This window comes from Petaurus breviceps, unplaced genomic scaffold, assembly GCF_028583685.1.
Source record: "Petaurus breviceps papuanus isolate PSGF00001 unplaced genomic scaffold, PetGlider_PUasm1.0 189, whole genome shotgun sequence".
Lineage (NCBI taxonomy): Eukaryota > Metazoa > Chordata > Mammalia > Diprotodontia > Petauridae > Petaurus > Petaurus breviceps.
In genome coordinates, this window is record NW_027185809.1 from 41,400,195 (window position 1) to 41,412,575 (window position 12,381).

Sequence of the window (12,381 nt, forward strand, 5' to 3'; positions counted from 1 at the left end):
TCTCCAGCCCATTTTTATAGATGAAGAAACTGAGGCAAACAAGGATTCAGTGACTTGCCCAGGGTCACACAGCTAGTAAGTGTCTGAGGCTGGATTTGAACATGTGGGCATAATTCTTCCTGATTCCAAGCCCAGTGCTTTATCCACTGTATCACGTACCTGCCCTGGGTCCTTCCCTACCAATACAGATTCAACCTTGCTATACTTGAGAAGATGGCCTTCATGAGTTCCTTTGGATGAATAATTTCAACAGCTTTCCAAACCTCTCATGATGAACCAATCAGGTAAGAAAGCCCTTAGACGGGAGACCCACAGTCTGTCACCAGGCCCTTAAAATAACAGCCTTCAAGATATATAGGCAATGGGATATAGAAATCCATCTTGTCCTACAAGAAAGTAAGGGAGAGAGGGTAAGGGGAGGGGAAGGGGTGAATATATGAGAGGGAAAACTAGGGGAAGGAGTAATCAGTATGCTTGCCATCTTGGGGTGGGGGGTAGGGGAGAGATGGAGAGAAAATTTGGAACTCAAAAATTTGTGGAAATGAATGTTGAAAACTAAAAATAAATAAATTCTGGAAAAAAATTTAAATAAAAATTTTTAAAAAATAACAGACTTCTAAGTTTTCTTTATATGTATCCATAAATGTTGTATCCTTGCAGTAGAATCTCTGTTGCCTGGGTACAAGGGCTGTTTCATTTATCTTTGTATTCCCAGTGTTCAGTACCATGGCTTGTATACAGTAGATATATACATATATATATATGCATATATATATATATATGTAATTGTATGCTGAATAGAAATGGATTGGTAGGACCTTCTGAAGCTTCTGCTTATTGGAGTAAGATTTCAGTAGATACATAGACACATGTTTACAAACACAATTAGCAGTCAAAGCCAAGGATAAAGGATTCAAGAAGACAAGGGTTTGTCTCATTACACAATTTGCTTAAATTAACAAAAGCTAGTTTCTTGATGAAACCAAATTAGATCTGTGTGCAACCCTCAATGTGATTGATTAATTCAATATTTTCAGACAGGCAAAGTCAGCAGCATCAATTATATTCATACAGAGAACCGTTTCCCATAGAAGAAACTACCAAGGAAGCTTAGTATCTAATTTTTCTTACCCTTCCCACCAGCCCCACCTGTTTCTTTGTGAGTTGTCAAAGTGCTGGTCCATTGTGTATCTTCTTCAAATTGAACCCAGGTGCTAATGGCGGAGGCCAAGTCAGGTTTAGGCTGCACAAGGTTGTCAGGTGGGGATGATGGCTCTGAGATGAGACCCAGCTTCTCTGAGCTATCACCCTGCTCTGAGTGAGAGAGGTCCTGAGATTCTCCATCCACTGTCTGGTTTTCTGCAGAGGAACTCTCTGACCTGTCTGAGGAAGAAGACAGCCCTGTAACAAGATTCTCAGGGCCACCTGAAACAGAGAAAATACAGCTATCTCAATATTAGCTCATTATTCAGAACTATCTTACAGAAGACAAAAGAGATGGAGGAGGGGACAGTACTGCTACACAGAAGCTGTAAGGATTTCTAATAAAGGAATTGGGGCAAGTGGTAGGGGGCAGGGAGGGAGGGCAGTAAGAACATACCTAATCATCCCATTCTATACTAATGTGATAGTTCTCTCTAATAATGGGTCAAAGTTAAAATATAGAAAAATATACATATGGTATAATGATTAACATATTAATGTTCAAATAGTGCTCCGACTAAAACTCCCTAAAGAAAAAAGGATTTTAGCAAAATTAAACTAAAGCAAAGGAACTGAAGAACCTGTGGAAGAGAAGTCTTATGGGAAGCATGAGAATTGTCTGGAAGTATCTGAAGGGCCATCATGTGGAAGAAGTATCAGACACAGGACCACAGATTTAAAATATGAAAGGGGGGTGCAGCTAGGTGGTGCAGTGAATACAGCACTGGCCATGGAGTCAGGAGGACCTCAGCTCAAATCCAGCCTCAGACACTTACCACAGAACTAGCCGTGTGACCTTGGGCAAGTCACTTAACCCCAATTGCCCTACCTTCCCCCCTCCAAAAAGCAAAAAATAAAATAAAGTAAAATGTGAAAGGGACCTTGGAGGTAATTGAGTTCAACCCCTTCATTTTACAGATGAGGAAACTGAGGCTCAGAGTTGTTAAGTGACTTGCTAAGGGTCAAACAGTCGAGTGGTTTAAGGCAGGCTTCAAACTCCAGTCTTTCTAACAACAAGGCTAAAGCTCTCTCCATCACACAGCTCTGATTCTTATGCCCTGCACGGTCCCAGAGGGCAGAATTGGGAGCAACAAGTAAGAAGTAGGTGCAATGGGTGACAGTTAAAATGAAAGAGTTAGGTCTAATGCCAGGAAAAAATTCCTAAAGGTTAAAACTATCTAAAGGTCAGATGGTCTGCTTGGGAATGTAGTATGTCCCGCCCTCTGTCCCCTCACTGAAGTCTTCAAATAAAGGCTGGATGATGACTTTAAGTGGACATCCTTTTAAAGATGTGGGTCAGACTAGATGACCACTTATGTCTCCTCCAATTCAGTCATTCTATAAAGTTCTCTCCTGAGCTTTAAACTTCCTGATAATGCAACAGTCATTAATAAGAAACAGATTTTTCTTAAAAGTAGTAAGAGACCCCTATCTTCAATTTTAAAATAACATAAAACATTTTTTAAAAATCATAATTTTTAAAATATCATAAATTTTTTAAAATATTTTTTAAAAATCCAAATGAAAAAGACCCACTCATATTCAATTAAACCCAAGAGATGATGAAATAGTAAAAAAGAATAACAACGAATAATGGCAGCCATATTAGAACCAAGTGATTTGAGCCAACTGAAGTTTACTAGACACTGCCTTTACACATAAACCTGTGTTGAGAAAAAAGTTATTTAACATCTTCATGTACTTCTTCCTTCCTTTGTTCCTTCCTCTGTCTGTCTCTCTCTTTCCTCCCTCCTTCCTTGGCAAGGTAATCAGAGTTAAGTGACTTGTCCAGCGTCACACTGCTAGTAAATGTCAAATGTCTGAGGCCACATTTGAACTCAAGTCCTCCTGACTTCAGGGCCAGTGCTCTGTCCACTGCGCTACTTTGCTGCCCCCCTGTGTACTAGTTTCACAACAAAATAGAAGAAGGATTACAACAGGCAGGTCAGCTACATTGCTGTGAAGGAAAATAACTGCACAATGCAATCATCTATAAAATCACCTCTACTGTCCCTTCCAACTCTAGATCCTAGGACCCCATGATGACAAAGTGCTCTGCAACTACAGAGCTTGTAGAACGAAAACAAATTTCTTACTGGTCAGAAGTGAATTTGGTTTTTCAGGTTGTCATCTGGTGTCACAGAAATAGAGATGCCCTATTCTCTCTAGTCTACTAAATGGAAGAGCTCATGGATCTCTTTCTAACAACAAATTCCCCTTATTTTAATAGCAGGACCAAGCCCATGGATGGCTAAAACTGAAGTGCTGGAAGCAACAAAAATATGCATCGTAATTTGTTAAGTCTTTTTTTTTTTTTAATTTTAGGAAATAACAGGAGACTTTACCTTCTGAAGTAACAGGAAAGAGTGACTCCTCATTGAAAGATACCCACTCAGACTGGTGGGTAGCGATGACATTGCTGAGGGTCGTCATACTAGAGATGCATCTTTCCACGGCTGATTTCAATTAGACCCTTTGGCAGTATCTTGGTTGTGGGAAAACAGTAAATGATGCGCCCAAACAGCCAAGAGTAATAATCACTTCCCAGAGAGTGACCCCTCTTTTCTCAGGCTTCCCAATGAAGTGGAAACACCTTGTCCAAAAAAAAAAAAAAAGAATACTGAAATCACATATGAAGACATTTTCAGACATGAACGAAGTGCTGATTTGTTTTACTCAGCTATACTTGTTATTAGGGAGTGCTTTTGCTTGGGAAGGTGTGAGTTAGTGGGTAGCAAAATAAAGACAGGAATAGATAAAGAGGCTGGACTTGGGATTTTGTTGTCATATGTAACCCCGAAGTGAGGGAACTTGCTCTGTCAATGAAGGTTGCTGCCTCTGTTGTCTAGGACACTGAGCGGGGTCACAGAGCCAGGAAATGGCAGATAGAGGACTTGGACCTATGCCTTCCTGGCTTCCAGTCCCACTCTCAATTATATCTCACTTTCTCAGTGATTAGATGGGAAAAAAAAGAAAAAGAAAAGTGTTAACAAAACACTAAAATACAATGAAGAAATGGCTCTCTAGGAAGGAGATGTGGGGGGGAACATGGACAATGCAAAAAAAAAAGTCAACAAAATTCTATTAAAATATACTGAAAAGGGGCGGCTAGGTGGTGCAGTGAGTAAAGTGGCCCTGGAGTCAGGAGAACCCGAGTTTGGTTCTGGCCTCAGACACTTAACACCCACACAAAATAATTAGCCATGTAACCTTGGGCAAGTTACTTAACCCCAATTGCCCTCCAAAAAAAGCAAACAAAAAAAATATACTGAAAAAGTAAAAATAACAAGAAGATGATATAAATAAGACTTTTGTTATAATCTTATGTTCAATACATGCTTCTTTTCAAAGCAAACTAACATAAATTAACATAACTAGTGACTAGGAAGACAAAGAGTGAGTGAGGAATGAAGGCAGCTGTCACAAAAGACAGAAGCTATAGGAAAACAAGTTGGATCAGGAAAATAATCAGATTACCTTGTAATCTAATACTGGTATCCCCACTCCCATCCCCTTCACCCTGACATAAATCTATACTCCTGCAATCAGTTTTTCACTTCTGCCTCAACAATTTGGATTTTGGACAACTAGAGAAACTCTTTCTGGTACCACAGGGGTTAAAGTGGCATGATGGATAGGGTCCTGGACTTGGAGGCAGGAAGACCTGTTTTCACATCCTGATTCCAAAACATACTAACTATGCAACCATAAGCAAATTACTTAACTTTTAAGTCTTAATTTCATTATTTATAAAATAGGGATAGTAGAACTGTTATGAGAATTAAAGGAAATAATATTTGTAAAAGTTATTTGGCAAATAGAATTAACAAGATTGTACTTTGGATACTTTGTCCAGGTTGCAATGCACTAACTCTCAAAGATTTCAGAAGAAGCATTATTTGCCAAATGGAGAGCAATTATAGCTGAATCCATAGAAAGAAGAGAGAATTGCCACAAGCTAAAAAAATCTTATGAATTGAATTAACATAGGAAAATGTCAAATCACTAATTTAGCCCACCCCTCCCCCACCCTCCATAAGCTTTTGCTAGGGGTCCATATTGAGATCTCCTTCAGCAAACTTTGAAGACATATCCTATTCTCTGACTCATTTCTTTTCTAGAAGAAATAAAAAGAAACTAGCAACTTAAGTAAAATTCCTAACCCAGGAAAACTGTTGGCAAAATACAGCAGGGGAGTTGTGGGAGGGAGGAAAGAGATCTTCTGGGAATAAAACTGCATCAAAGTACATACGCAAAACCAAAACCAAAACAAAGTTTTGATGTAAATTTTTTTTACCATGTTAAAGATTAAAATGAAGCAAAACACAACCTGACTCTATATAGTAATTTTAAATGTGAAGGGACTAAACAATCCAAAAAAAGGAAAGATGCCACAATGCTAGAAGCAGGCTTTAAAGAACCAGGAAGGACAACTCTGAGTATGCCCTTTGTGATGGCCTTCATTATATATAAACAATTAACAGAAATATGTAAAACCAACAGATAAGTGGACAAAGGATACTGGTACAGGAGATAGAGCACTGAGCCTGGAGATAAAACCTGAGTTCAAGTTTGGCCTCAGACACTTAGTAGATGGGTGACCTTGGGCAAGTCACTTAACCTCTATTTGCCTCAGGTTCCTTAAGTATAGTACCTACCCTGCAGAGTTATTGTGAAGACAAAAAATTTAATATTTGTAAAAAGTATTTTGCACAGAGTTAGTCACATAGTAGCACTATATCAATGCTAATTCCTTCCACTTTCCTTATCATATTAAATGTTTCATCACTAATAATAAGAAAAATGCAAACCAAGTCAACCTTATGATTTTATTTCACACCTAAAAAATTGGTAAAGATAGCAAAAATTGGAATAGTTAATGTTAAAAGAGTTGCAGAAAGATGGACATGCTAATTTCATTATTGGAGTTTTTCCAGTCATTTGGGAAAGCAATTTGGAGTTATACAAATAAAATAGTTTAAATGTCCATTTCCTTTGATTCCCAGTCTAGGTATATATCCCAAAGAGAAAATGACAAAAAGAAAAGCCCTGTACACGATAAAAAGAATAGCCCAGTACATATTTGTAGCAGCACTTTTTATAGCAGAAAAGAACTGGAAAACAAAGAAGATGCCCATCAATTGGGAAATGGCTACATGAATTACTATACATGAATATGATGGAATATTATTGTGTTGTAAGAAATAAATATGATAGGGGTGGCCAGGTAGCACAGCGAGTAAGAGCACCGGCTCCAGTGTCGGGATGACCTGGGGATCGAATCTCGGGCTCAGACACGCACCCACCCAGAAACACCTGGCCGTGTAACCTTGAGCAAGTTACTTATTAACCCCTATTGCTTTAAAAATAAATATAATAAACACAAAGCAAACATGTTAAGATTGGCATGAACTGGTGCAAACTGAAGTAAGTAGAACCAGGAAAACAATTTACACAATGATTATAACAATGAAAATGGAAAGAACAACAAAATAATTTCAATTAAATATTATAAAATTATTATAACCAAGTTTGGACCCCAAAAAAGAGTCACGAGATGCCTTCCCCTGTTTCTTTTCAGAGGTGAGAGACTATGAGTATAAAACACTATAAAATGTTACACTGTTTCAATTTTTTGGTTATTATTATAGATTCTTCCCCTCCCACCCCCACATAGACCCTCTTTTTAATCAAGGATGACTTCTTTGGAAGAAGAAAGTAAATGTAAGGGTTACATTGGGAAATGGGTGATGTAAAATATAAATAAAAGTAATTTTTAAATGTTTTGGAAAACTCTAAAATGATATAAATGTAAAATATTATTATTATTAATATAGCCTGGCATTTTGGTTTATACTTGTTTGGATTCAATTCAGAAGATGTTTGATGTTATCACCAAGTTCTATGATCCAAGAGCTGAAAAAGTTTGTGGTTTTTTTCTTCAAACTTTTACTCCAACAGCACTTTAAAGTCAAGAACTATTTTGTTGTTGTTAAGTTTCTTTTCCAGCTTGGGATTCACTAATTTTCTTATTATGTTGGTTTTTGATACAATAATAGTCTAATAACTGCAAATGAAGCCAAGATGAAGTATCTTCCATTATTAAATCTGTTATCCTAATTTCAAGATATTTTATAACTAGATAGGTCTAAATCTGGCAGTTACTACTGAAAAACCATAATCTTTGGGCCAGAGTTGAAAAATAGAAAACTACCATCTAAAGTAGTGCTCTCCATATCAGACTGTGTGATTAACCAATCAGAAAGTGAGAAGATAGGTTATATCCTACCCTCCCCGCAGCAGCCAACGTCCAGGGCTTGTCTACAACAAAACCACACTGACTCTTATCTCCTGATACACCTCCAAGTCTTCCCTGTCTTTCTTCTGTACAGACTCCCAGCCTACTCAAGGTGATCTAGTCATGAGCCAGTACCCAGGGTAATTAAAAGTCCAAGCCAATAGCAGCAGCAGCAGCTATACAGGTTTCATTTGGAAATTCCCTTCCCTCAACCTCAGTTTACCCATCCCCAAACCTCAGATTTCTTGTGACAGCTAAAGGCAAGGCCTCAAAGGGCAGACTCTAAAGTCCAGGCCATGGTACTGATGGTAATTAAGAGCTCTGCTTCCCTAACTTTCACTTTGGGTGGGGCAGAGAATTTGAGCAGACCTGGATGGGTTGCAATAGATTAGGTTTCATCTCAAACACACCCCTCTAACAAACTTCTCTCCGCTTGTTGGGACCACCATCATCCACCCACCCTTCCAGTCATCTGAGTTCATAATTTGGTGCCATCTCCAACTCCTCATTCTTCCCCATCCTACAAAACCAATCAGTTGTCAAATCTTACTGCTAAGTCTAGCTCTCTCACTTTGGTCTTCTGTCTATTCACACAACCACCTTCCTTGTTCAGGCCCTCATGACTTCTCTCCTAGACTATCCCCAAGTCTCCCTACTTCAGATTCTCTTCCTCACAGGTTGTAAAGTGACTTTTCCTAAAGTATAGGTCTAGCATTGTCACTCTCCTACTCAATAAATTCCAGTGACTCCCTATTATCCTAGAATAACAGATGATTTCTTCATCTCATTATCTCTTTTAAAATGTCTATTTTTGTACAATATACATACTTATTAGCAGTCCATGCATACAATTTAAAAGTAAATTATATACATATTGAAGCCTGTATTTAAAAATATTTTTTACTGATAGATTCATGACTGAAAAGTTCGGAGACCACTGACCTAAACTCACTGAGAAAAGCACTCCTCATATATAAATTGCAAGGGAATATAATAATCACTTAGTGTAAAATTTCCCAGACCATGTTCCATAGAAAACTGTAGTTCCACTCAATGAGACTGGGGGTGGTATGAGGAAATTCTGATGCTAACAATATCTTCCTCCTCTAAAATGGCAGACATGAAAGGATGTGAGACCCAGTGTGCTGCTGTGTAGCGAGCTAAATTGAACACCTATGTTCAATTCCCACCTCAAATACACACTGGATATGTGATCCTAGACAATCCTGAGTAATGAGGTTCCTCAACCTTCTTCTTCTATCCTACTTCTACCAATGAAATCACAGCCCTAGTCCTTATTCCTATGATATTGTGCATTCATATGTTTGTTTTATATATATCTCTCTTTAAAAAAGAAACCATGAAAATTGGCCCCAAATTTACTAACACCCTTTAATCCTGGGTGTAGTCTATACACCCAGACCTCCTCTGTGATTCTGTGAATAATTTCAGGCCCCAGTGTTTTGCTGGCCTAGTATAACTCCATGAAGAAAGTTACCTCACATAAAAATTAGCCAGGAGACTAAAGCCAGACTAACTATAGAAAGTCCAATATCCTCTTTCACCAAGCTCTTACTCCATGTGTGGAGCCAAACTTGAGTAAGAAGCAGAGGTACAAGAATTAGACATGAATCCTGCTCTCCCTATAGCAAAGGAGGCATAGTGCCCACAAACCAAAACATCAGATCTGTTCAAATTTCTAGGCACACAGCCATTTTCATGTCCTGTCAGACACAATGCCCTTCGCTACTGTAAGGTCTGCTGGTCAAGATAAGAGTACAAAATTCAAGAGTCAGATTTCCCCTTTTCCACCACCCGCACTACCACACAAAAACAAGCAAATTAAAAAAAAAATTCAAGTCATTAAATGAGTAAGTACATTGACATATGCACTGTCATAACCCAATGAGGGAAAATAAACAAACATCTCAAGACAGTGAACACTGTACTCAAGAATCAAAAGAAATGGTCTAATTGAGGGGAATAGGATAGAGGGGAAAAGCCATCCAGAAGTTCCTTTAAAATCATACAACTTTAGAACTGAAAGGGACCTTAAAGATTTAGTTCAATTCTATTATTTTCGAAAAGAAGAAACAGGCTCAGAGAAGTTAAATTGATTTGCCCAAAGTCACACAGCAACTTAGTGGGAGAGTCATATTTTCTGACTCCCAGTCCTACATCTCTCTACACCACTCTCTGGTTTTAATGATTTCCCATCTCAGTATGAGCTAAGAGTGAGGCCAGCTGTAAGGGCAGAGACCCAATATCAGAGGCCCCAAGGCAGATTCTGAAAATTCCTATTTACAAACATGTTTCTCAGGCAGATTAGGCATGTAATATGGATTGCACTAAGGACATAACTCAGAAAATGTGGACTACAGAAGACTGCACAGTGTTCCCACAGGACTCACCCACCCTTCCTTAGCCTCCCTGTCTCATATCCAGATGTGAGCTGGTTATAAGAATTAAGAAATCCCAAAAGAGGATCGCTGAGACATCTTATTAGAGGCCAGCCCCACCTATACAATGTAACGCTAGTAAATGGGTTTCAGGTATTTACTGTGAAATGATCACATTCAACATGCAGAATAAGACACTACACCTTCAGGAATGCTGCACAAGCAGCTGTATCTTTTTTCCTGATACAAATTGTGAGGCTCCACTTCCCACTGGGGAAGCTTGGAACAAGACAAAACAAACTCGCCTCCCACCCCATTCTTTCTATGTGCATAACATGCCAACGTTCAATCACTGCAAGCCAATGACTCAAAATCTTCAACAGAATTACCCCCAGAGATGCAAAGCAAGAGAAGGATAAATCACATTCTAGGAATGTTAGCATTTCAGAAAAATACCTCTTTTTCAATGAGATCATAGGATTTCAAGTTGGAAGGAACCTTTGAAATCTACTCCAAACCTTTCACTTTACAGTCAAGGAAACAGCAACCCAAAGGACTAATGACAACTTGCCCAAGTAAAGTCGATGAGGTAGGACTAAAACCCAGATCCTCTGAATTCAAACTGTTTGTAGCAGTGCCAAAGGGAGGAATGTTGGGAAGCTAGAGCTTAGAGATCTTTTCTTACTATTAGTATATGAAATATATTTGTTTATTTATCTAGCACCATGATAGGCATGAAGCTGAATCACAGAATTCTAGAATTCTACAGTATCTCCTTCTGCAATATCCCCCCAGTGTGTCCAGATGGGCTCCTTCTCCCTGTCTTTCCCCAAGCAGCTTTAAAACTAGTCAAGAAGATAAGACTAATATAAAAGAAACATCAAAAGACTAAAAACACTAAACAATGTGGCAAAAGACTAAATATAAAGTTCACGAGAGAGAGAGAGAGAGAGAAAGAGAAAGAAGGAAGAGAGAGAGAGAGAGAAGAGAGAGAGAGAGATCAGTGAGGCTGGAGTAGTCAGGGAGTTTTTATGATGAATTATTCCATTTGAGCCTTGGTGAACATATAGTATTTGGATAGATATAAGGAAGAAGAGGTGACATTCCAAGTGGGGAGAAAAGCATGAGTAAAGGCCTGAAACAGGGAATGAACAAAACACATTAGTAGGACAGTAAAGAGAATCATATTATTTAGGGGAGAGGAAAGATTCAGCTCAAAGAAGAGATCTTGGACTTTCCACCTGTTCTTTCTTCCCGGGAAATCCATTTTTATAGGATTATCAGAATAATTTTTACAAAACATTATTTTGCACACATTATCTTATAGGTAATAGGAAACTACTGAAGTTATTTTTTTTTAAGCAAGAGAATCAAGGTCAAACTCCTTAATTTGGCATTCCAGAGGCCCCAATCTGGACCTAATCTGGACCCAATTTACATTTCTAGTCTTTTCTTCTATTGCTCTCCAATACGAGCCCATATCAGAGTAAGAAGGAACCTCAGGGAATCATCTAGTCCAATTTGTCCCTAAATAGGAATCCTCTCTACAACATGCCTAAAAAGTGAAAATTAAAATCTTCTAAAGCCACAAGTACTTCAAATATCTATTGATGGAGAAATGACAAAGAAACTGAACCTCCCATTAGACTGTAAGTTCCTTGAGAGCAGAGAATGTTTTTTGCCTTTCTTTGTATGCTCAGCATTAACATAATGCCAGGGTACACAATAGGCACTTAATACATACTTGTAACCTTCTTTCCTCTTTATCCTTTGAAAAGCTAAGTGTAGAGGTCACAGGGTTTCTTCTTAGTACACAGACACATTAAGATCATAAGACTTAGAGAGAGAAGAGATCAGTGGCCTCATTTGGTAGGTGAGGAAATTCAAGTCTAAGGGGTTAAAGATAAAGATGAAGCCTTTCCTAACATTACACAGTTAAGGACACAGAAGAACTAGGATCCAAACCCATGTCCTCTTGATTCCAGATGCAGTATTCTTTCTACTATACCTTGGTGCTCTTGGAAGGAGGAAAGAGTATTCTTTGCTACTCGGACCTTTCCCATTTTGTTTTTGTCCTTACCTCCCAAATTAATTTTAGAGAACAAAAAGAAACTGAACACTCTCTTACTGAGGAACAGAAAGGAACCCAAGGATTCCACATCAACTATGAAATTCATGCCTCCTCAGCACCCTATGTGCCTAAGGTCTCTCCTCTTCCTTTACAAACCCTTCCCCTTCTGCTCATTAGAGAGCTGCTAGATCCTTCACTTAAGGAAGGAGCCCAGGGCAGTCATGCCATAATTTCCCTCTTGGCAGCATGACTTCACCATGATCTCTCACCAGGTACCCTCCTCCCATCCTCCATTTTCAGCTTCTTTTTAAGTGTGGTCTTCTCCCATTGGATTGTGAGGTCCTTGAGGGCAAGGTCTGCCTTTTGCCTTTTTTTATCCCCAGAGCTTAGTACAGTACCTAGCTCATAAC

The 12,381-nt window shown here is 38.7% G+C and overlaps 1 protein-coding gene across 4 annotated transcripts in view; it reads right to left on the reverse strand.

Annotated features, from left to right (window-relative positions):
- The window catches only part of STON2 (stonin 2), a 186,249-nt gene that overhangs the window by 133,167 nt on the left and 40,701 nt on the right, over positions 1-12,381 (reverse strand). For 2 of the 4 annotated variants that reach the window (XM_069092359.1, XM_069092360.1), the window contains 2 exons: positions 3,549-3,796; positions 1,132-1,425 (listed from right to left, as the gene is read on the reverse strand). In XM_069092359.1, coding sequence (XP_068948460.1) covers positions 1,132-1,425; positions 3,549-3,636 — 382 coding nt within the window. In that variant the 5' untranslated portion in view covers positions 3,637-3,796. The remainder of the gene's footprint in view (positions 1-1,131; positions 1,426-3,548; positions 3,797-12,381) is intronic. The other 2 variants (XM_069092362.1, XM_069092361.1) reach the window with 2 other exon arrangements.